Genomic DNA, 26259 nt, shown 5'->3' with positions numbered 1-26259 from the left:
AAATTGAGTATGTCCTGCTTCATTAGGAAGCCACTAAAAGCTGAAAAGCAAGTATACCTACTGTATAGCCTCACTTCCACAAAATATGAAACTTGATACAAGAGGGATCATTTGAATTAATTTTATTAAATTTTTTTACACTGCATTGAGTTATAAGTAAATTAATCTTCTTTTATCACCCTTTTAAATTTGATTAGTTCTTCTCCAGTGCAATGTAAGCCTTCGAGGACCCAGCTCATAACATGAGCTGGTGCCATTAGAGAAAACTTTGTGGAAGGGGGAAGCATGGCAGTGTTTCCTCCTTATCCCAGAACTGAGTGACAGCAGTCCACCACGCATGTAGCTGCACTGGAAAGTGCTTTACCAGTGCTGCCAAGGAGATTGGGAGAAGGGAAAGGCAGCGTGACTAGTCTTGAGGACAATAGCCCTGAGATACAGTACAGACTGAATCATCTAGGAAGTAATGCTTCAAATAACAAATATTGATTTGTTCTCTCTCTTTGCCAGACACATTTATAAACCAGATCCTAGAAAACCATGGAAAGCAAGGAAGATAGTGTGAGATTCCACAAAGCAAGTTTAACTCATACACATATGTATATAGTTTTTGTATTAATGTAATTTGGATATAAAATATCTCCATGTATCTAGCTTGGTCCTTGACTGGTATATCCAGCCATTGAGAGGTAACTGAATCATGAGGGCTCCTTATTCAGTGTGTTAATCATAGATTCCTAAAATGTGTGTATAGGATGAGTTGCTTTCATTGGTTGAATAAAGAGACTGCCTTGGCCTTTTGATACAGCAGACTTAAGTAGGCAGAGTAGACAGAACTAAATGCTGGGAGAAAGGAGGCAGGCAGGTAGAGCCGCCATGAAGCTGCCAGGTCAGACATGCTAAATCTTTCCCAGTAAGCCACGACCTTGTGGTGACATACAGATTATTAAAAATGGGTTGAATCAAGATGTGAGAGTTAGCCAATAAGAGGCTAGAAATAATGGGCGAGGCAGTAATTTAATTAATGCAATTTCCATGTGGTTATTTTGGGGGATAAGCTAGCCGGTCGGCAGGACACAGCCCTCTCCCCCTCCTACTACAAATATGATGACATGATTGGAAGATGACAGTAGGAAGTAGCACATTGTTGGAGATAATAGATTCTTAGGAGTTTCATGCCGAACTCTTCATATCTCAGTCTCTCTAATCGCCAGGAAGTCAGCAGCTCTGTTCTGCAGGCTCCCAACCATGGTGAGTCTGCCTTGTCTTGAGTCTCAAAGGAATGGAACCAGCTACCTGTTGACTTAAACCCTGAGCCAAAATAAATATGTCTTCTAGTCAGTGGTGGCAGAGACAGAAGCTCAGCTCCACATTGTCACCCTCAGCAGCCTTAACTTTAGAGATCACAACTCAGGTAAAGCTGAATCTTTGTCTTGAGGCCAGAAAAGAATTTCAGAAAAAGCCAGTATGAGATGGAGTTGGGATTTATTAAATGAGAGATTTCCATATAGATATTAAGTCCATCGATAAAAGATAAGTTAAAGAAAGACTCACTTCAGAGTATGGGCAGGCTTCTCAAAGAAGAGCTCTGGTTTGTTAAAAAAAAAAACATTTGTGCTGTGGATTTAATCAAGGTGGATAAGAGAAAAAGAGTCACTCTGGAGAAGAATAAGGCATGCTCATCAGTAGGGCATGAGTTTCAAGGGGAGGGTTGTAATTAAGAGTCTCAGCATTAGCCGTATGGACTGTGTTAGTGGCTCTCACAGTACATCTCACATCCATCCTGTCTGTGGTTGACAGACGGTTTCCATGTGGCTGCAGAGATGCCTTGGATGGGTTATCATCTGACAAAGTAAAACCAAGAGTCCTAGAAAATTACAAGTTTGTACTTAGGAAAAGAGAAAGCTGCTTAGAAAATGGTGTGAATCCTTGATTTTTAGCTGCTGGAGGCATCAAGCAAGCACAGGGCAAAGGCATTTTTCCTTCCTATGTCCTAATTTCCCTTCTTTCTGTCGTACCCCACTTCCTTAAGTTATTAAGTGTCAGGTATGCTGCTCAGCTAAGAAAGTCAGCCTAACACATAGTTCTTTTTTATAGTCGTGTGTCTGCTTGAACAGCGGCAGCCTTAGAAGCTAGCACAGTGTTGGCGTGTAGTGTGTCCTGTGGAAGGAAGGAATGATGCGGCTCATTTTCCATAAGCCACATTACTGTTCTGTGGTCACATTAGGTCCGTACTTCTTTACATAGCTGACTTAGTAAACAGCTTTTCCCAGGATTAGACAAGTTGTTTTTATTCCTAGGGAATGTGCGAAATGGCATTATCCTCCAAGTTAGATGTTTTCCCACTTCATTTGATGTTCCCTTTTTCATCTCAAAGGACCAATGCCAGAGGTGCTCCCCTGAATATACACAAGGTCTCCAACAGCCTGATTAACTTTGGAAGAAAGTTGATTTCCCCAGCCTCGGTTCCAGGCAGCATTGGTGGCCCTGTGCCCGGGAGCAACAGCAGCAGCTCTTTCTCTGCTGCCATCCCCACCTCTGAGGAAGCCCCAAGGCATCATGTGCAGCAGCAGTGGCAGCAGCAGCAGCAGCGGCAGCAGCAGCAGCAGCGGCTGATGAAATCTGAAAGCATGCCAGTACAGTTGAACAAAGGTAGGAAACAATTTCAGTAAATCCAAAGAGCCTGAAGATTTTCTCACTTGCCTTTGAGAAACCAAGATCCCAGAAGCAGAAATCCATAAAAACTTAGTTTTTAAAAAGTCTGTTGTATGTGATCCTTTTTAACTTAGAAGTTAGATACTGTATTCTTGATTAAGAAGGTATTTGACAACATATTGTCACAGTGTGGTTTCTATTTCTGCCATATAGGTGCCCGTCTTATATGATGGCATGAACTGTCTCAGCATACAGCTCATCAGTTGACTGTGTAGGAAATGCTTTCAGAAGACTCATAGTTACCTGGGCTGTATGGACTAGTCACAGCATTCACAGCGAGGCAGTGATTTAGAGCAGAGTTTGTGGTCGCTCATCTCATCCACCTGTTTGATTGCTAAGGACTACATATGAATCTTGAGGGGGAAAAAGGCGGAACAAGATCGTAAGCAGCCAGAATAAGCATTCAAGTCCATGCACTAAATGGTATAGCCATAGACTGGGTATAAGAGCAGGTAAACCCAAGGAATGATGGAGCCCATGGACCTTGTTTGCTGAGGAAGGTGCTGTCCTGAGCACTCTGGCTGCTCCCTCTTGTTTCAGGGCCTGTCCAGTGCTTCCCTGTCCTGTCCAGTACTCCCTTCTCTGCCCTCAGAGAGCCTTATACATTCTTACTTAGAGCCTTCACCCTTATTTTTCATGCTAGGCCCCTATTTTCCTAGCAAATTAGAAACAACTATATTTCTTTTTCCCTGTGGAATATTGACTGTACACTGGAAGTAAGAAATAGAAACAGAGCGACAAAAGCTGCACAGAAGCACAGCACTTTGTGGCCATTCTGTCCAGTAAACATCCTGACTAAAACTTGAGTCATATCTTACATATGCCATATGTTAATGGCAGCATTTAGTACTTAGTGGTATCGATACAATGGTGATGTCAACACAAACAAAATTACAACTGTATGCTTTGCTTAAGGTTATCACATACAAAATTATTGTAAAGGTTTTACAAATTGGAGTTTAAATTGGCTTTAGTCCCTGGTGATAGACGCCATGTACATGTGCACAAACATATGTACATCTGAAGCCTTCCATTGCTCATGTGTACACACATATGTACATCTGAAGCCCTCCATTGCTCATGTGTACACACATATGTACATCTGAAGCCCTCCATTGCTCATGTGTATACACATATGTACATCTGAAGCCTTCCATTGCTCATGTGTACATACATATGTACATCTGAAGCCCTCCATTGCTCATATGCACACACAAATATACATCTGAAGCCTTCCATTGCTCATGTGTACACACATATGTACATCTGAAGCCCTCCATTGCTCATGTGTACACACATATGTACATCTGAAGCCCTCCATTGCTCATGTGTACACACATATGTACATCTGAAGCCCTCCATTGCTCATGTGTATACACATATGTACATCTGAAGCCCTCCATTGCTCATGTGTACACACATATGTACATCTGAAGCCCTCCATTGCTCATATGCACACACAAATATACATCTGAAGCCTTCCATTGCTCATGTGCACACACATATGTACATCTGAAGCCTTCCATTGCTCATGTGTACATACATATGTACATCTGAAGCCCTCCATTGCTCATGTGCACACACAAATATACATCTGAAGCCTTCCATTGCTCATGTGCACACACATATGTACATCTGAAGCCTTCCATTGCTCATGTGTACATACATATGTACATCTGAAGCCCTCCATTGCTCATGTGTACATATGTACATCTGAAGCCCTCCATTGCTCATATGCACACACATATGTACATCTGAAGCCCTCCATTGCACATGTGTATACATGTATGTACATCTGAAGCCCTCCATTGCTCATGTGCACACACATATGTACATCTGAAGCCCTCCGTTGCTCATGTGTACATACATATGTACATCTGAAGCCCTCCATTGCACATGTGCATACACATATGTACATCTGAAGCCCTCCATTGCTCATGTGTATACACATATGTACATCTGAAGCCCTCCATTGCTCATGTGTATACACATATGTACATCTGAAGCCCTCCATTGCTCATGTGTACGCACATATGTACATCTGAAGCCCTCCATTGCTCATGTGCACGCACATATGTACATCTGAAGCCCTCCATTGCTCATGTGTACACTCATATGTACATCTGAAGCCCTCCATTGCACATGTGTATACATGTATGTACATCTGAAGCCTCCATTGCTGTCATCATGTTAGTTTTTCTGTTTTTTTTTCTATGTGAAATACTAAGTTTTATATGTTTAGTATTTAAGGCATATTAGAATATTCAGTTTACCTTCTATGAGAATGTCTCATTTAAAATTACATTCTTCTCATTTTCATATAGAACTGTCGCACATGATTTAAAGAAAAGGAGACATCAAATCATTAACATGTTGAAAATGTGTTTTAATGCCAAGAGACATGCCCACTTTCAGAATGGAAATGAATGTTATTTTATATATCTCTTAATTGTACTGTTTTATTGTTGTAAACAAATATGATTTCAATATTGCTTTGATAACAAGCTTTAGTCTGTTGTAATTCTAACTGACGGCAGGCAAATGAGTCAGAGAATCTCTTAATGCTTTAGCTTAAATTTTCTGAGAAACCAAGCCAAATGACTATAGAAATATAAAGTTGTATCTCTAAGGAAATGTCAAGTATTAATATCACATAAGTGAAAAAGGAAGTGCGTGGAGATGGAACAATTGGTGAAAACTAACTCCCCAGTTGTCAGGAGACAGCAGAGCTTCAGCTCCCTGTTGGAACGAGTATCACTGAAGCATCTCTAACTGCTCCCTGGCCTAAAGGAATGGCCCTTGCTTTTCATTTGTTTGACTGTTTGTTTGTTTGTTTGTTGGGTTTTTTGTTTTGTTTTGTTGGTTGTTGTTTTAACAGCTCTTCTAGTTTGTTCTGGGCTCATTATTCTCACGTCAGTACCCACCCTCCCCCAAAAACCTTGTCAGGTACAGAGGTAGAGAAAACTGCTTACCTCATGACCTTCCTCTATTCACCTTCTCATAAACCCCAAACAACCCCTGAAGCTCTGACTGTTTGATCACCTAAAACAATATTTCTGCACTGATGCCTAGGAAGTCTGCAAGCTCAGAAAACCTTTGGTGCTTTGGGTGACAATTATATCATTAACTTTACGTAGAAAGAGCACTCCTCCAACATTGGCCTGTGGTGCCAGTTTCCCACAGACACTGCTGTGCTGTCCTCACAGACAGCTCTTGAACACAGCAACCTGTCTGCAGTCTAATGCTGTATAGAACCATCCACCTCATGCCTTTGAGGAGAGATAATGTGATTGTTTGTAAAGATAAAAACATTGTGACTTTTATAGACCATGGTTATTTGTAATTGTAAAATGGAAGTTGTGTTGCCCAGACCCATGCATGTGCATCTTAAAGTACATGGTGTAGTTTGTGTAGCCACCGAAGAAAAAGGCAGCATAGCTAGTCCTTCATCTTCTCAGTAAGATTTATATTAAAGTGAATCTCCATGTCTACATAGACTGCAAGAGATCTTTGAAAATCTTTGTAGCAAAATGGGTAGCTTGTATAAACTCAAAAAGCCCACCCTTTATCAGTCAGCTTAGTTAACTATATTAAGAAAAGTCAGGTTGTAACCATTTCTACTTTAAGATTTCTTTGAAATATGTTCCTGTGAACAAATTTTATTTTGGAGATAGGCAAACATTTGTTTGTTCTTTTAGTTGATAGAAATTATGTAATGTCACCATGAGATCTTGCTGCAAATCACAGTGCATTATTAGGTCACCAGAACACTAAGGAATGTTAATTCCTTTAAAGTCAATTTTATTAGTATACTAATATAATAATATATACTATGTAATAATATAATAGTAAAAATATAATATATAATAATAATATATAGTATATAGTATATTAATTAGTAATTTTATATATTAGTAAATTTATATATACTAGTAGTGTGTGTGTGTGTGTGTGTGTGTGTGTGTGTGTGTGTGTGTGTTTGTGTATGAAATAGAAAAACTAAAGATTATACTTAGGATATCTAGTGGTGCCTTTCAAAAGACTTGAATCCTTTTACTTAGGTAGCTCCAAATAACCTTCAGACACTGCTGCCTCCAGCTCGTTATTCTGAAGATGCTCTTTGTTGAACACTGCTACCCCAGAAAGAAACAAAAAGAAAGCTCAAAGTCCAGGGTCTGTGTGCCTCTACTCTTGGTGGTGCCTCCTTTCACGCTCCTCTCTTTTCCTTGTCTGGGTCACTAAAATGTGCTCTCCCCACCCCTCTGCTTCTTTTCTGTGTTTGCAACTGTTCCTTTTTGATCTGAGCATGTACCGTGGTTCTAATTTGTAATGAAATATTGCCTATAAAAGGATGTTAAGTTAAAGCTATACAGTTCACAGATACATTTGTAAACACATGCGGTAAGTTTGAAATTAGAGCTTGTATAAATCTTAGGAATTTGCTTCAAAGTTCAGCTTAAAGTATTTCCTGATGTAGAACGAAATCAGTTTCAAAAGAATACCTTTTAATAAATGATGTATAATTCCATTTGAATAAGTCTTTTTAAAGATATGTTTTAAAGATTCACACTAACATTTGTCATATCATAAAATCTATTCAGAAATGTTGTGATCATTGCGGTTTCCTGATCCTAGTGTAGTTGGAGCTTGTGTATTTTCCCTTTAGCCAAAACAGGAGAGAATCTTCAGAGGGAAACACCATGTTAGCAACATTATTTACTTTAAAATACTTTTTGTTTCCTAAACTTTCATTGTATTTCCTGTTCTGTATTTTTAGTAATTTCATCGTAAATTTATTACAACATTTAGTATGAAAAACAAAAGATTCTTTATTTTCCTTTTATGATATCTAATTATTTTCTCTTATGAAATCTAGGCGACGTAGTTACAGGAAGCAGTGCTCAGATCTCTGTTCCTGTCCAGGCTCTAACTGACCTCCAAGGTACAGTTGCCACAACCTGCCTTCTCTTCCTCCTTCCTCCCTCTCCCTTTCCCTCTCTCTCTCACTCTCCCTCTCATTTGTTGGCACCTGCTACACCACCCTACCCAGACTACCTTTATTGTCACAGCCCTCTCCCAAAACCCATGTTTCTGGCCTTATCTTCCATTCTGCTACCATAGTTTGGCCACTGAGTGGCACTGTTGTGTAAAACAAAAGTCCCTCTCAGGGCCTACCTTAGTGGCATCCAGCTCTGATGTGAGTTTTCTTTGTTTGCAAAATACCATTCAACATATGTTTGAAGTCTTTTTTGCCATTATGCTTTGTAGGCTAGCTGCATAGAAGGGATTTTTGTTATTGAATAGGTTCTCTGTGACAATATTTGACAAATTTGTTCTAAGATGTTTCTAATGCTGATTACCCATATAATATACCTAAAAATCACAACCAGCCTTTTTTACAACATGTTTTTGAAATAAGTATTAGATATTGAAATAATATTAAAACTTTTGTTGTCCATTTTAACCAGTGTAGCCAGCCACCATAATGAGGGAGTGATATTGGTTTGCAGTCAAAGTGAACACTGTAATCTTAGCCATGTATTTGATTTAAGAAATACAAAAAGGTAATTCATTTTTCAGTACTTTGAGATTTTAAGCATAAATGTTTAAGATTGATCCACTGATCTTTTTTTTACTTTTTTACTTTATACCTTTTTGTTGAAATAATTTTTTTTTCTTTTGGTTTTTCGAGACAGGGTTTCTCTGTGGTTTTGGAGCCTGTCCTGGAACTAGCTCTTGTAGACCAGGCTGGTCTCAAACTCACAGAGATCCGCCTGCCTCTGCCTCCCAAGTGCTGGGATTAAAGGCGTGCGCCACCACCGCCCGGCCTGTTTGTTGAAATAAAGAGAAATTTTGACTTAAAGAGTCCTTTACAAATTCAATGCAAAAAACAGAAATAATACAGTATTAATTAAAACTCGTACCGTTGTTGCTTACTTTAAAATATTCATACAATAAGGAAATTATATTTGTATTAAAATACTATCCATCATTCCTTTTTCTTTTACTGAGATTCTGTATTCAGTGATATTTATTCAGGTTTATCCAACGAGTATTGGTTAAGTGCCTGCTCTGTGCCACGCTGTTTCTGTTGGTCCTTTGGTTTCCCGCAGTATCACCAGCTTTGTGGATATTACCTTTGCTTAAATGGTCAGTCAAGCCAACTCAGTTTGGAACTAGCCCTTTTTCTGAGTGTGTACAGAGTTCCCTTTGCCACCACACTCTTGACAGAAAGATGGAAGGTTCCAGCTGTCTGATGACACATGGATTCTTAACTAGTGGTGATGAACCTTGGGAGGGCAACACAAGGAAATGACCCCTGCATCTCCTGAACTAGATAAGTAACTTGTATTTTCCTAACATATTTCCTGAACAGTGTGAACAGAAGACTCGACCATGTCTGTCCATGCTGAAAAGCAGCAAAGTAATAAAGAAAATAAATAAATGAATTTCAAACTTTCAATGATCATTGACTTCATATAGTAGTATAGTAGTTATGTGGTTTTTTAAAAGAAAAATAGGAATATATAAATGGGTTCATGATTTAAAGCAATAAATAATGTTTAGAAAATTATTAGAAAGCTTTCTTTTATATTTTGCATTATAAATTGCAGTAACAAAAACCAACACTTACTACTGCAAAATTTGTTTTTGGAAGATTTAATTGTAACTGGAGGTTTCTCTTCCTCCTGCCAGTTTTCAAATAACCACTCTGAGGCTTGATATTAATTACAAACTGTTTGGCCTATTACCTTAGGCTTATTATTAACTAGCTCTTACAACTTAAATTAACCCATATCTGTTCTTCTGTATTTTACCACAAGTCTCATGACTTGTTACCTCACATCTTGCTTCTCCAGAGGCTCCTCACTCCCTGGCTCTGCCCTTTTTCTCCCTGTACTCTCCACTTGGATTTTCCGCCTAGCTGTATTCTGCCTGGCTGTTGGCCAAATCAGCTTCCTTAATAACCCATAGTAATAATGTTCACAGCATACAAAAGGTCATCCCACACCATTTAATTACATATATTTCTTTTAAATTGGTTTAGACTTTTCATTACCATAAACATCTTTAAAGTTTTTATTTCTGTGTATATTTATGCCGTATATATTGACATCTACATATACATAACACCCAAGGAGATATTATTACAGTACTTATTAGGTTACTTTTAAATTTAAAAGGAGAACATCTCCCTGTCCTAAGGTCAAACCAAAACGCATGTGACATTCAGCAGTTCCAGTTAGTCAAAGATATTAAATGCAGCATGGGAAAAGCCCTCCACTTTCTTCTGCCAACCCTGCTGCCATCCCATCTCCCCTGGAGCAGCCTTCATTAGGTTTCATATGGTTGCTTCTAGGGGAAAGTTGGGGAGGAAGATGGGAGTCACATTAATTTGATAAGAGCTCACTTGTTTGTGGACTTGTAGTGGACTTGGGGACCACCACAATGAAATGATAACTGAAATGTCCAAGGGTGGGTGGCAAGCAGAAAATTAATAGGACAAGAAGAAGGAAGCCAAGTCAGTTGGAGTAGAACCCAGTAAAGATAGCAACAGAAGAGATAAGACTTTAAAACAAGGTGCTATATCAACTACTCTAGCTACTGTTGGGAGTGATGAGTGGTGAGCTTGAGGTCGACAACCAGCTCCACTGTGTTTAGCATAATTGTTATAAAACAACCAAATGTCTTAGCTTGAAAATGTGATTTTATGAAATACTTGTTCCAGAAATAAAGGAGTGTCTCGTTCAGGGTTTTTGCTTGGTTGTTTGATTTTTTTTTTATTTTTTATTTTTTTTTTTGTTTGAGGTGTTTTGTTTTGTCAACTTGACAAAAAAGTTACATGAGAAAGGAACCTTTTTATATGAGAAAATGCTTCCAACAGCTGCCTGTAGGCAAGTTTGTAGTCCATTTTCTTGATTGATGTTTGATATAGATAGGCTCACCCATGCTGGGAGTGCACTGCCGTCCTTAGGCAGGCAGTCCTGAGTTCTATAAGAGAGCAGGCTGAGCAAGCAACAGCAATACAGAGCAAGTCAGTAAGCAGCACTCCTCCACGGCTTCTACTGCAGATCCTGCCTCCACGTTCCTAACTCTCGTCAGTTATGGAGTATGTGTTGTAAGCCCTTTCTTCCTCCTCAAGTTGCTTTTGGACATGACATTTTATTCCAGTAATAGAAACACAAATCAAGACAGAAATTGGTACCAGGTTCAGGTATTGCTTTGTTAACCCTAACTGTGTTCTGGGGAGGATTTTGGAAGGACTTTGGAACTGAACTAGAAAGACAGGTGTTCCCAGCACTGGGCCCCTGGAGCTGAAGAATAGTTACGATTGAGAAGAGACCAGAGCCACTAAAATTAAATGGTGCAGTGTATACTTGTCAGATGAGGCTGAAGAGTCAAACACCTGTGCTTAGGATGAGACCAGAATTACTGAGGAAAACTATCTGGGAAGTGTTTCCTTGGGGTCAGCAGAAAGTTTTAGTCTAGAGCAGGCTAAGACTGTACCTTGGGCTAGCAGCTAGACTAGGTACTTATGCAAGAGACTCCCAGGCAATTCTGATTCTGAAGGTAAAAAGGAGTTATGGAGAGCAGTTCGGGTTGAGCACTGGGGAACGTGCAGCCTCTATTGCAATTAGAAGCTCCAGAACTAAAGCGGTAGTGGAAAGAGGTTGAGGTTTGGCACCTTGTCTAGAGAAAGTCCATAAAAAAAAAGAGCCCAAGAGAGGCTATTGGTGGTGAAGGTGCAACCCAGTTGCAGTGGAGACTCCAGCAATTTGATGTACCAGTACTCTGGGACAACCACCAAGATGTGGAGTGGAGCCAGCCTGAGTCTACAAGGCAAGGTACATGTGTTGTGGGGTGGCAGAGCCAGAGAGGTGGAGCTGCCTAGGTCTTCAGTACCCAGAAGATAATGAGTGTCAGGCATCAGTCATTTCTCAGTTGGAGTTTAGTTTTGCTTTGTTTTAATTGTGACTGTTTCCTGGTTCTTTCCTCTTGGTAAGAAATATATCAATGCTTTCTTATATTTTATAGAGGCCCTGAGAGGCTTTTTGTAATTTTTAGAGAGACTTGGAGCTTTGAAAGAGACTTTGGATGTTTTAAAGAGAGTGAACATTTAAAGTATTTGAATTTTAAAAGAAGGTGAGATTCAAAAGTTGGAATGTTTTATATTATGTGTTAGTATCAGTGTGGTGTCTCAGGGACAATGAGCCAGGAGAGATTGTAGTTCAAGAGTGATGTCTTCGTGTGTCACATTGACAGGGGTTCAGTTGTGCTGGGATTTGTTGGTTTGACAATTTGACACAAGATGGATTCATTTGAGAGGGGTGAATTTCAATTGAGAAAATGCCTCCATGAAATCAGCCGTAAGCACACCTGTGGGAGCATTCCATTGATCAGTGTAGGTGGCCACAGCCCATTATGCGTGGTATTACCTCTGGGGAAGTTTTACTGGAGTTATTAAGAAAACTAACTCAGCACACCTTGAAAAGCAAACCAAGAAGCAGCATTGTTTGTTTTTGAGACAGGGCCTCACTAAGTAGCCTTGGCTAGCCTCAAATTTCCCTTGACCTAGAACTCACAGCAATCTCCCTATCTCTGCTTCCTGGGTGTAGGGATTAATGGCGTGCACCACCGTGCCAGGTCTTGATCGTTCTATCCGCGTTTTCTTGTACCAGATCACCTACATTACATACAGGTCCCTGATACCCGGTCTCATTAGAGAAATAGGATAGTGCAGCTTTGCCCAGCATGATCCATCCCTACAGTCCAGCCAGAGTCCAAGTCCAAGCTGTACCACTGCCTTCCAGGTGAACTGGGCCAGTTACTGAACCACTTGTTTGTAACAGGAGAATAAAAGCAGCCACTTGCATTACTTACAGATGTTGTCCTGGTACCTGTTCCATAAAACCAGTTCTTGGCTGGTACGTGCTCAAGCAGTGATGATAATGGAAGCCTCACAGACTTGCCTGGTTCTCAGGATCCGATAGTGGAGGAGCTTTTTGTTCAAGGAAAACTGCAATAAAGCAACACTTCTATATTTAATTGTTCTGATAGTCTAGACAGTTTTTTTCCCTTCAAACTAGTACCCAATCCAACAGTGTTTCCATGGTCTTGGTGGAGTATAAGCTGTTTCCACTCACTCTTCTGGCATTAAGATCCATGTCTTTAATGAGTACATATTAGCCTCTTGGCTTCATGTCATTCAGCCGCGCATGGAACACATGCCTCCAGTGTTCTCCTGGACACTGTAAAAAGTCACACAAAGGCAGGCAGCTCCAAGGTATCTCCCTCCTAGCCTCTCAACTGTATTGCTTCTGTGTGTTCATCTTATGTCTGGACTCGGATACACGATATTCAGCCTGTCTGTCTAGCCGGTAGGTGGTGGTGCACGCCTTTAATCCCAGCACTCGGGAGGCAGAGGCAGGCAGATCTCTGTGAGTTCAAGACCAGCCTGGTCTACAAGAGCTAGTTCCAGGACATGAACCAAAAGCTATGGAGAAACCCTGTCTCGAAAAAATCCAAAAAAAAAAAAAAAAGAATATACTCTAGCTCCTGTTCAACTCATTGCGTTTCTGAGGAAAGATACCCATAAAAATATTATCCGTAAGACATAGCATCAGCTTAAGATAAACTATTTCTTCATCTTTTGTCCTTCCTTCCAAGGCATTTGCAAGCCAAGGCTCCTGAGAGATTCTGTTATATAGGTAGAGATTGAAGAAAGGATGGAAGATATCCAGACATAGCTGTGTCTGATCCAGTAATACCTTTGTGTGATGTTAGAACGAAACACTTCTCCTGTACAGGCACAGCCCACGTCAGGGGATCCAACTTGATAAGAGGAATGTAGATTAGATTTTAGGGCAGCACAACAATGTGCTTCCTGTCTAATGTAGTAACCTGGTCCATACAGCTATGCAACCACCATGTAGCTTATAGGTCACAGACATGCTGAAAATACCTAGCCTTTGGCTGATTGAGGACTGGGCATTTACCCCAGCATGCCATGCCAGTGACATCTGTTCTTTCTAAACACTCTTCCACCCAAGGCAAGACTACTGGTGCAGAAACATTTTCCGAAGATCTCCAGAGAAAAGGCAGTGCAGTAACTGCTTTCTTAAGGTCTAAATGTTGGCATTTCCAAAATAACAAAAATAGTGTCAAGCTAATTTGCATAGTTAAGGAGGAAGAAATATTTTATTTAGAGTTTTTATGTCTAGTTATATTTGCAATATCTATAGGATATAATCATATGTACCATGATCCAGTTATATTCACAGGTCTGTTCAATACCTTGTTCCTCCTCCTGACATCTTATTACTTAGGTAGGCTAACTTGAGAAGTATGAGTGTAGAAAAATTAAGAGGAGAATGCACAGTACTCTTACATATGCGAAATTTAGAATCAAAAGATTTTTTAGTTTATTATCATTTAAACATGGAAACAGTAATTAATACAAAATGGGCCTGCTTAATAAGATTTTGTTCTTTGATGTTGTTGTAATTTCTTTGAAATGGAACAAAGTCCCACAAGATTATAATAAAATTTTACTTATATGTCACCCATTTCTTCTGAATGGGCTAAACACACATGGTTATGTAAGGCATACTGTGTGCCTTCTTCTGAAAATATCCAAGACAACTAACATTTTACAAAACATGGCCAACAAACTGCTCACAACTCTTCCACAACTACTAGTTTATTCTAAGGATATAATAAATTTTAAATTATTCTATCTGGAATTTAGATTAACTATGAATTTGAACTATAATGTCAAGTATTGAGAGACAAGATAACATAACTAGAGTTAATAACCAAAGGAAAAGTAAAGAACATTTCCCAGAACTAAAGAAGCACTCTGGCATGGAGATTGAAAATAGTTTAACAGGCAGGATAAGAATAAGACCTGTCCTTCACTGGAGGCCCCATAGAGAGCTCAGAAGAATATGGATAAGGTCTATTTATAAGATGACCATCAAGTACCAACACATTTCTCAATCATAAAACAGGAGATAGAAACATGTGGGGTTTTGATGGTTATTTGTTTGTTTATTTGTAAAGTTTTACAGGAGAATTGTTTGAAAGGATCATATGGAATGGCAAAGTAGATATTGGTACAGATAAGGCATCAAGTCTGCCAGCAGACCCACCTTCATCTTGGTGACATAAAGCACAGCTCATCTCCACAGGGACAAATATGAGTGAACATGGACTTAAGTCACCTCACATATATTCAGTGTTAGATTCATATAAATCTACTTTATAGAAATAACAGCTTCCGTAAGTAGTGGTTATAATTATGTTTATAAAGTCCAAGAATTAGAAGAAAAATAAACTATGCTCAAAAGTGGGTAAAAGCAGTCAAAAAATTCTCTAAAGAAACTTCCTCATCAGACTTTTAATATATTAAATATGTTCAAAGAGCTACAGGAAACCATTTTGTAGGAACTAAAAGAATGAAATGTTTTGCCACATAGTTAAGTGAAACAAAAATATTGTCAATGGTACTTACAATCTTTTTTTCTACAAGCTCTAAAAATAATAAGGTCGTCTTTATTATAAGACAGGCAGCTTTTCAAGACAAGTTAAGCCCAGAAGCAGACCACAGAGGAAAGTTATTAGGACACTGAAACCAGCAGGAGCTATATGGCCCCAACAAGTCATAACTTACAGATCCCTGGAATTTAAGCAAAGGTTAAAGATTTTCAAGGAAAAACAGAAAATGCCAAGTGTCCTAGCACTGGTCTCTGTAGCTGCCTTTGCTTTGTTTCCACGCCTCTATAGTAGCTTTGACAACCCGCACCTTCACAGCCTTACAGGTACAGAATGGGTGCAGAGTATCCTAAAAGTCAGGGTCCCAGCAAGCTCTCACTTTGTAATCTGTAAGCAACACCTCAGAAAGGCCGTGTTCATGGGGCTTATCTTCATTTGACCACGTACAGATCTTACTAAATGAGAGACTCTTACAAGGTGTCTGTGGAAGGAAGATACCTGCTGACAGTCATTGAACATTACAACTGCCCAAGGCATCAGTTAGATGGAAATATGGTGGCAGAAAGATTAACAAGAAAGTCAGAGACTGATCAAAAAGCCAAAAAGTACAACTTGTTGTAGGTTAGATTTTTGTGAGGCTAACTTACCAGGCCAAGGTACCTGATATGGCCAGTGAGAAATAAATCTTGACCACACATAGGATGGAGGAGCCACAGTAAGACTGAGGCTCTGACAAGTTTATTATAAGCAATCAGACATTTTATACCCTTATCAGAAACAGAATTTAATGGTTATTTTCAGCATCAATACAGTGGTAGGTATGCAGGACTAATATCTAAGGCAAATAGTCCTGACAAGTTTCTATATACCTGCTTAGTGTCTAGGAAATATAGAGAATCAAGAGATAGCCTAAATGCTTCACTGCCTGAGGGAATACCTGGTTTCACACAGTGCCCTGGGAGCCACCTGAATACTCTGACGCATGCCTCTCAAAAGCAGCCAGACCAGGCCAGCTCCCTGATTCCCTGCATGCTGGTGTATGCTTGGGATATTAGCGTTCTGGCTTACAAGTTTGAGGCTAGACTGGGTTACAGAGTGACTTTAAGTATAGCCTGGACCGCTGGGCGATGGTGGCGCACCCCTTTAATCCCAGCACTCGGGAGGCAGAGGCAGGCGGATCTCTGTGAGTTCGAGGCCAGTCTAGTCTACAAGAGCTAGTTCCAGGACAGGAACCAAAAAGCTACAGAGAAACCCTGTCTCAAAAAAAAAAAAAAGTATAGCCTGGACCAAATAGGGAAACCCTGACTCAGGAGAAGAGAGAAGGGAAAGGAGGGAAGGATATGATTTTAACAAGAAAATTTCTAAATGGGTCCCGGGATCTTTTCCGTCTGGAGAGATCCTAGTTATGGGTTATTGCCATAAACAAATAATCCAGTGAAGTTAAGGCCTAGAGCCCTGGAAGGAGGTAGGAGACAAAGGAGGGAAGGCCAGGATAAGGGAGAGCAGAATGTTCCTGTTGTAGGCCTAAAGTCAGCACAGGATGCTTCTAGGACCATGGAATCTGTATTCCCTGCCCTTTTCCCATCCAAGTACTAACCAGGCCCAACCCTGCTTAGCTTCTGAGGTCAGACGAGATCAGGCGCGTTCAGTGTGGTATGGCCGTAGACTTCCCTGCATGGCCGTAGACTTCCCTGCCCTTTTCTAGCTCAGAGAACCTTGTACTCAGTTTGAAATTACAGGGACAATCATTAAAGACTGTTGTTGAAGTGGAATTAGAAACAAAGTAGATTTATTGGGAAAACAGTCCTGCAAAAAGAAGAAGGAATGGGCTTAAGGGGTGGTGTTGAAGACTACTGCAGACCTTACAGGAGTCCAGGGCTTCCTGTGAGAGGACCTGGGGGTGGGGGTGGTGAACAGCTCTGCTACCGGGCACCACAGGAAGGGAACCATCTCAGAAAGAGCAGGCACTCCACTCAAAACCTGAGCAGATCCCGAGTAACTTGGGGACTGGGCTGCAGAGGACATCTGGTGAGACTGGGGACAGGAGACTGGTAGATAACTACTAGTCCTCCTGTAACACAGTGACTTTGTACTGTGACCCAAGAGAGAAGACTGCCTTGTAGGGAGCATCTATTAATCATGGACCTTTTACTTGGTGAGTATCCCAGATGCCACCATTGCAGTCAGGGCACAAGCCCAGGGAGAGGCATGGAGGCTCTGCAGTGGGCTAGGGGCTGCTCTACAATTAGGGAAAAGAAGGAAGCTCTTTGAACTCTTTTGCTAATTAGTTTTGATCATATTCATCCATAGCTCAGGTCACCTCTGCTTTCTCAGGTAAGGAGTCACCCAGCTGCTGGCAGAGCACTCAGCTATTAACGCTTCATCTCAGGAAATTAGGTTCTTTTTATGTTTTTTAAAATATGCATGGACTATGTCGTATGCATAACATATTTGAAAACTGAACTGGTACTTCATTGTTTTAAAAAAATAGCATCTTCATGTTAGTGTTGGGAAACAGCGGCTTCGTTGCTCATTGCCATTTATTAGACCCAGTGTATTTGGTGGCTTCGTGACGGTCTGGTGCTTAATGAGTGCTGCTTAATTTTTCTTACAGGGCAAAATTCTAAGATCATCAGTCCAACCTCAAGCATCGAGAGTTTGCCTGGGGGAAGAGAGTCCTCTGGCTCCCCACCTTCATCAGCCTCTAAAAAGGATTCCTTTTTCAGCAGCCTCGCACGTTCCCGCTCACACAGCAGAACTATAGGGAGAAAAGAGTCTGTAAGTATCTAAGAGCAGCTCGCTCTCCACCTTTCATTTTATCCTAGAGTGGTGCACATAGGGAAATTCCGCTCATGCCCAGTTACGTAAAACTCCTTACACGTCTGTGGACTTGAACAAACTATTTTTTCATGAGTATGTTAGTGCTATCATTATAATTTAGATAATACTTTAAGACTGTGATCTCTGTTAGCAGGGAAAACAAAAACATTTGTTCAAAATAAATGGAGTATTTTTCTAAATCCTTCTTCTGTCCTCTTATCAAAGTATGTCATATTTCAGAACATAGTCCCACCATTGCTTATTATGGGCTCTGTGGTTTGGAAGGCAGACCCTGAGGAGGAGTTAGAAGTCAGAAGGCTTACTGGTGAATAGCACCTACAGAAGAGAGAGAGCTGTGATTGGACACAAGTGCCGTCCACGCTCACCAGTCTCCATCAGGCCTCTGTGTGGCCCCTATCCAACTGCCTTCTAAATTTTAATAAACAACACTTTGTTGGTGAGAGATTATGACACTGGGAAAAACAAAACAAAATAATCTTTCTATTTTAAAATACTAACCTGAGTCAGGCAGTAGTGGTGCACACCTTTAATCCAGGTAGATCTCTATGAGTTAAAGGCCAACCTGGTCTACAGAGTGAATTCCAGCACAGGCTTCAAAGCTACAGAGAAACCCCGTCTCAGAATACCAAAATAAATAAATAAAGTATTAGCCTCAAAAGTAAAATAATTTTGCTTTTTGTTTTTAAAAACTATATGAATCACATTTCTGTTATGGCGAGGTTTTTTGTTGATTGTTTGGTTTTAAAGATTGATTTATATTTATTTCATGTATTTGAGGTTTTGCTTGTACTGCATATATGATCACTATAAATATGCCTGGTACCCACAGAGGTCTGCCAGATCCCCTGGAACTAAAGTTATACAGTGTGGGTACGAAACCAAACCTAAGTCCTCTGCGAGAGCAGCAGCCAGTGCTCTGAACCACTGAGCCATCCCTCTAGCCCTCTATTACGTTATTTTCATAGTCTCTGTATAAATCCTTTGTATGTAATCCTTAAAAGGCTGTATATTCAGATTGTATCAACTACTTTCATAATCTAGTTTTAATATTTTATTATCTTTTATTTTTGTGATAATAATATGACATCATTTCCCCTTTCTCTTTCCTCCCTCCAAACCTCTTCTTGCTCGTTTTCAAATTTATGCCTGTTTTTTCATTAAAAGTTGCTACATGCATGCAGACATACATACATACATACTTACATACATTCCTACATACATAAATACAACCTGCTCAGTCTGTATGTTGTTACTTGTTACTGTGTGTATGTTTTGAGGGTTGACCACTTGGTATTGGGTCTTTACAAGCAGTTTTATAAGAAATTTAGCTACATTTTATGGCTGCTTCCACACCTGACCTAACATGAAGAAATCACTTGCCCCCCGAAAGAGGAAACTATATCAGAATCTAGCTATAGCTGGAAAATAACAACTACTAACCCCCTGGAGAGATGATTGGTCAAGATATGTGGAAGATGAAGCTTTGGATACCATTCCTTGGTAAGCCACTTCACTTCATAGTGTCTCACCACCTCATCTGGAGACCAAGCAGTGTCCATCACTCAGTTTGGGGCTACATTCTGAGAAGTGCAGAATCCCTCTGTTCTCTACGTGGTTCTGAATTTAGACCAAGATGGCTATGAGGTTTTTTAGTGACTAAGTCTCACAGTTCCATAGTTAACTATTGGTCCATCGCTGACTGAAATATCATTGTGCAGCACATAGGTGTGCCTGTTCTCTGAGGGAAAGGATTCACCTGTGCTCTATCACAGCTGTGGTCTGCAGTGTCCACAGGGTGGGACTTACTATGAAGACTGTGTCTGCGACTGCTCACCTCTGCCACCTCCCAAAATTCCTCTGCAATTAGCAACAAACTTCAAAATAAGAAACCAGGACAGACAACACAAGCAGTAAAGTCTGTTTATCGGGAAACATATGGCAAAGGGTAACTAAACAGCGTAAGAAAGCTGAATCCTCAATCGTCAGTAGAAAACCCAAGAAGCTCTTGCTTTAGGTGTGAATTCATCTGGGACCTGAGGCCTTGGTGATGAAGATGGAAGGCAGAACAAAGCTGTCACTGTTGCCAGTGATGCACATAGAAGAGATTTCTTTTCCCATCGAGCAGAAGACAGGAGCTTTAGTTCTCTGGAAAGAATAAAGTAAGATCACTAGACTGAGAGACATCAGACACATTCCATATGGGGCTATGCTGTGGACAGTGGGTGATTATTGTATTAAACACTAAATAGAGGAACTCTAGCCCCGTCCTCCTCCCCTTGTATCCCAAAGTATCAGCATTGAACATGTGAACACACACACCCCACAAACATTCTTCCCTTAGGAATTCTTCAAGGAAGAAACCTGGTCTTGTGACAGTGGGCCTAGCCATCAATAGGTACCATCTAAACAGTGCTTCCTCGTGCCTCTTCAGTTCATAGCTTTCTATATCAAGACAGCCAAGAATCATGCAATGTGGTGATCAAAGACAAAAAAAAGACAACTAAAATAAGATAAAATATTCATGGCAAGACAACTTCAGAAAGTAGCATGTATGTATATGTTCATCTTTCAGTATCCATGGAGAATTATATCTAGGATCCCCTCCTGATACTGAAGTCTGCGAATGTCCAAACCACCAGATAAAATTATATCATGTTTGGGTATGCACCTTTTTCCATGTAAGTTAAATCATACCTTAGTCATTTAATTGCTATGTGAAGTGCATACTGTTTAAAAGATAGTAAGCTAAAAGTCTACGTGTCTGAGGAGAAAAGGAGTGGGGTGCGTGTCCCACGTATTCAGTACATGTACTTTTTAAAAAATATTTTCAAGTGATAGTTGGTATACAGAACCCATAACTATGGAGGGTTGACTGTAATTCTTTCACAGACTAAAAACATGAATACGAAAATATAATATCCAAACTTTACAACTTAATAGAAGAACTGGAAAATAAAGTTGAAGAAATACTTCCCATAAACCAAAATCTAAGACAAGATTGAAGTAGAGAATAAGAAAAAGTATAACATAGCTGAATCCAGAAAAAAAATGGGGACAACAAAAGAGGGTGTGAATGTACATATAATTCAAAGGGCTAGGAAGGTGCTGGCTGGGTAAAATGCTTGTCTTGGAAACAAGAGGCCATGAATCCCATCCCAAAATACATGCTTTAAAAAAGAAACAACAAACAAAAAGATGGCAGTGAAGGCCAGGTAAACCAGTAAAAGACCTCATCCTAAAGAGGGAAAAAAATACATGACACCCTGCATCGTCCTGTGGACTTCACAGACACACAATTCAAGGTGTGTTTCCACTATTTTAAACCGGAATCTTGAGATTGAATATCATACATACACAAGTAAAAAAAAAAATACACTCATATCCAGTACTGAAAAACTTCACAAGAGAACAAAAGACATCTTAGGGACTTATAGTATTGAGTGGGAAAAAAAGGTTTTATCTATAGCAACACCAAAGCCAAACAGTAGACCATTGCCTTCAGTACTGTGGGATGAATTCACTTCCTACCCAAACACTCAGCTAAACCACTATTATGGTTTAAATCTGAAATGTCCCCTAATGGTGCGGATCTTGAAGGCTTGAAGAAAGGTTATTGCATCAGCAGGGTACCAACTTTGTCAATGGATCAATCTATATGTGTTTATACCTGAATGGACTAAAGGAAGTGGTGCCAGGTTGTAGGAAATAAATCACTGGGGGCACACCTTTGAAAGATATATCTTGTCCCCTGTCCCCTTTTTTCTTATTCTCACTGTTCCTGGCTGCCATATGCATATCTATTTTATAAAGTAAGTCTATTAGCTGCTAATCTAGTTCAAATTATGCTGTAACTATTGAGAAAATAGGGTGTGTGAACAATATATTTACCTAGAGAAAGAGAGGAGCAAGCTGGCAGTGACCAGTAGAACTAACTCTCATTTTTACATAGTGAGAAATCAGTAAAGAATACTCTCCAGGAAAATAAAAAAAATGAGCAACTTAAACTAGAGGTAAAAGTGAGGGGGGTGTGGAGAATCATTTAAAGTAACTGTTTCTGGGGAACAGAAAGAAGTTTTGAGAATGAGCTTTTCTAACAAACTTGTAGCAGCAGTTGACTCTTCAAGAGCTACATATGTGAGCTACATTTAAAATAGTAACCAAAAGTTGCAACACAGTAGAATACACTACCATGGTTAATCAGAGCATTTGTCTATTCGGAAAGTCTGTATCTGAAGGGCTAGAATATGAACATCATAAACGAGACAAGCATATGAAGACTTGTTTCTTGTGTGTTATATTTGGTAGCATATGGATTGGTCTACAAAATCAGCTAATTCTGAAGGTAATAAAATAACATAAAATTGAGAGGTTGAGAAATAGGCCTAATTCCCCACATTGACATGTTGTAAACTGTGAACACCATACATACATTAGATACATAACTATGACCATGTGGGTAATCATTTCAAATTTAGTATATCTCTTACATTGAGGAGATGGAGCTAGAAGTCTTCAAAGAGAAGGCTCTGGGTTTCCACTCTATTAGCCTTAGTATTGTTTGCTATAGTCAGTGTTCTTTGTTGGCTCTTACCACAGTAGTATTCCATATATATCCTGTGGCCTGTCAGTTAGATAACTAGTTCTGTCCAGTGTGTTGAATGTGTAGGTGTTTGATACATATTGCCACTGCAAAACCCTACATATATCTCTTTTGGCACAATGAACTGCAGGGTATATCAACCCAAGAAATGTAAACCTGAATCATGAGTGAAGAGTGAGATTGTATTGATTAACCCTCTGAGATTTCAGAAGAACACAGTGCACAGTTAGATGTTACATGGGCCCATAACTGGACATCTTTCTCCCTGGAAACTACCCTGCCATAAAAAGCATCACCAGCACCTAAGTCATACTGCCTACCATCACCATGCCTCCTTTTCTTTCATTTCTAGCTCAGTTTTTTTTACAGGGATATTCTGTGACCTCCAAAATCTCAAGAAAGGTTTCCTTTAATTCATTACTATTAGTTCCTTATACAAGTAACTGGCATGAATCGAAGCAAAGACAAGCCTTACTTTGAATTACCATAACTTTAAACTGTGTAGTATCTTTCAGATTACAAGACTCCATTTAAAGTGATCTGGTACAAAGAAATTGTAATCAATTAGAAAAAGGCTAAATAAGCAGAAGACAGACATAGCCCAAAGATGAACATGTTGTAGTGACCAGTATAAGTGTGGTGAAATCTGCTTTAATGCTATTTTGAAAAATGCTTTTGAAATTGGTATAGACACTTTATATCCCAAGTATGCACCGTTTAAAGCCTTTCTGCTGGCTGTCTGTTTTAGGATAGGGTGCATTGTATTTGTTTTCATCCTTTTGAAGAGTTTTCAAAAAGGGGGGGGGGACAAAATTGAGCTAAATCATTAAAGAAATAACAAGGATTGGCAGATGCTTATGAAAGACCTTATTCTAGGCTCTGAAGTTCAGAGATACTATTCCTAAAGAAAAATAACAAAAGGGCATCATTATGCTTCTCTATCTGATGCTTTTCACTAAAATGTGAAAGCAGTGAAACAGTAGGACCTACTGTAGCGCCAGGATGGTGATACCTTCCTCCCAGCACTCTGGAGACAGAGGCTAGCCTGGGCTACAGCTGAATCTATCAAAAAACAAACAAAAATATTATCATAGTTTTCAACATTGTTATTTATTTTGAAGAGAATTTTTCTTCTCCTTTCCCTAAAGTGTCTAGAAGGCTTACCTCATTAAATTTAGATTTTTAATTGGTTATTTGTGTTGTTTTTGTTGGTGGTAGTCTTGAAGACAAAAATGCAAATTTTTTGTCTTATTTTGCATAATGATATCCAGTACTTACTAAAAATCTTTTTGTTGGTCATTTGTTTGACTGTTAAATGAGTTTTTGCTTTTTTAACACTATTCTACAATTGTTGTCATTTTTTCTAAAAATTTCTTTGCTTAGGTATAAGACAGAGAAAATAGTAAAAGGAAAATCCTAAAGTTCACATATCAGCCAGTAGTAATTTTTAAAATCTTTAGGAACTGCATGGTGTTTTGTCATGTTTTGTGATAATTACATACCAATCTCCAAAGATCTAAACATATCTGTGGTTCAGGGTCCTCTACAAACCGCATGAAATCAGAATGTCTGCTCTACACAGGGAGATGACTAGTAAACCCAACAGCTGCGGGCACGGGGCAGCTGTGAGGAGAGCTCATCCTATGTGTCAATGATCCCCTTATTGCACTTGGGTAATCTGACAGAATTTGATTTTTATAGCATTTGGTAATTCATTAATGTAGTCTTATCATGGCACAGAAGCAGTGTTGCCAGGCACAGGAAGACAGATTTAAAAGAAGACTCTTAATAACCTCTAGAACTAGAGCCAGTTTGAATGTTATCTAATCTATTGCAGACTATAATCTAGAATTGAAATTATGAACATTTTATCTGTACAAGGAATGTAAAACCTGTCTGTTGTGGATATTTGTAGTAAATGGGGAGTAGTAGTTATATAAAGTTATCTCATCAACACAAGAGGCATTAGATGCTTAACTGCTGTGTTAGCATCCAGGACTGTCTTACGGTACATACTTGGGCGGTCCCAGCAGGCTTTTCTTTCTCCTCCTGTTGGCCAAAATTAAATTCTGCAGTTACCCATAGCCAGTCACTGTTAAGATGGATGTTTAGCATCGAGAACTGAACTGTGTGACCAGACTGTAGGGGGGCAGTAGCCTGAATATGATGGGCAGCCAGGAACTTGGTGGAAAACTGGTGGATTGCCAGAATGGCTTACCTTGTCCTTCATGAAAGCATTTAAATTTGAAAAAGAAGTTCTGCTTTAGGGGTCAGTCAGCTTTTAGGGGTCCATTTTCAGGTTTTGAATTAGGTCAGTGAATTAGAGGAGAATGTGAGCAGAGTGGCTTTCCCGAGACACCCATGCTTTCCTATTTAATGTAGTTCATTGACATAAGTAGATTCAAATTAATTTAGAGGCCATGACTGTTTTTAGCTTTTAAAAAGCCTTACTAGGAATTTTAATCTTATGTCAAGATAATTTAGGAATTTGTAGCATGGCATTCAATTAGTTGTTTGAACTTAGTTCAGAGTCTCTGCCATGTCTGAGAGTCTGCCAGTCAGCTGTGGTCTGAGAGAGTAGACATAAATGCTCGTGCATCAATTCTTCTCGGTCTCCAGTCTCAGCCCGTTGGTGTAATTCCAGCACAGACATAGGGTGGCAGCGAAGCATCGTCACGAGCTGTCTCCACACCACAGCAGCTAGTTTAATTTTGCTTTTAGAAGTGGGATTTAAGGTTTGCTTTTTAACTTCAGAATGCCTCAATAAATTTATTTAATACCAGCACACACACACATATACACACTCACCACAGTGAACACCGAATTACAGGAAATGATTGCACCCTTAAGGGCGATCATCCTCCTCTTGCTAGACCTTCTTCTTCCATCATTTATCTTCCTCTTCATCATCTCTGTAAGATATAAAGATACCAGGTTGTGCCCACAAGGAATCCTGCCAAAGAAGCATACACATTGGCTTAGGGAGAGCTCAAATCAAACAATTTAATGTGTTGGCAGCTGGCCAGGGAGTCCTATGGGTTTGAGCCATGCTAAATTAAATGTGTTGTTGATAACATCTGCTTCTTTTCAATGGCCTTTCTGGAAACTTAATGTTTATGTGTTCTTTCAAACTGCACTGCCTTAGAGGGACAGTTACTTGTTCCCTAATGTACATGTGCATGGTATAGAAGGAAAAGAAAATTCTCAGCCTACCCTGTGCAAAAGAAAGTCAATCAAGGCCAAAAGTCATAGTGTGGAGGCTGTAAGCTGTCTCCCTCTTTTCCCTTAGTATCTAACTGTGATTAAAAAATTTAAAAAAAAAAAAACCTTTCCCTGCAGCTCATCTTTTATGTTTTAAAAACACCCACATTAACTTTGCCAGGAAATTACATTAATCTACAGAGCTTTCTCTCAAAAAGAATGAGATCCCTGCTCTCATTACAGCAGCTTCAGGCCTCTCAAACACAAGGGCAGGTGGAGAAGGAGCCTTTGTGGCTGTTTCTCATAACTGAGCTGAATTTCAGTTCAAATGTCTTCTCTTCTGCGGAGCTCTGTTTTCCCTCCTCTTACCTTTCTGCCCCATGATGCCCATGTCAGAAATTCATACACTC

At 39.7% G+C, this 26259-nt stretch overlaps 1 protein-coding gene across 7 annotated transcripts in view; it reads left to right on the top strand.

Annotated features, from left to right (window-relative positions):
- Tbc1d5 (TBC1 domain family member 5) overlaps positions 1–26259 on the top strand; it is a 436877-nt gene that overhangs the window by 357427 nt on the left and 53191 nt on the right. For 6 of the 7 annotated variants that reach the window (XM_075980962.1, XM_075980961.1, XM_075980963.1 and 3 more), the window contains 3 exons: positions 2375–2649; positions 7589–7654; positions 17822–17985. In XM_075980962.1, coding sequence (XP_075837077.1) covers positions 2375–2649; positions 7589–7654; positions 17822–17985 — 505 coding nt within the window. The remainder of the gene's footprint in view (positions 1–2374; positions 2650–7588; positions 7655–17821; positions 17986–26259) is intronic. The other variant, XM_075980968.1, reaches the window with a different exon arrangement.

Source organism: Microtus pennsylvanicus, chromosome 7 (assembly GCF_037038515.1).
Source record: "Microtus pennsylvanicus isolate mMicPen1 chromosome 7, mMicPen1.hap1, whole genome shotgun sequence".
In the NCBI taxonomy this organism is placed as follows: domain Eukaryota; kingdom Metazoa; phylum Chordata; class Mammalia; order Rodentia; family Cricetidae; genus Microtus; species Microtus pennsylvanicus.
Note: the sequence above shows the minus strand (reverse complement) of the source record. Positions and strands in the feature narration are given on the sequence as shown.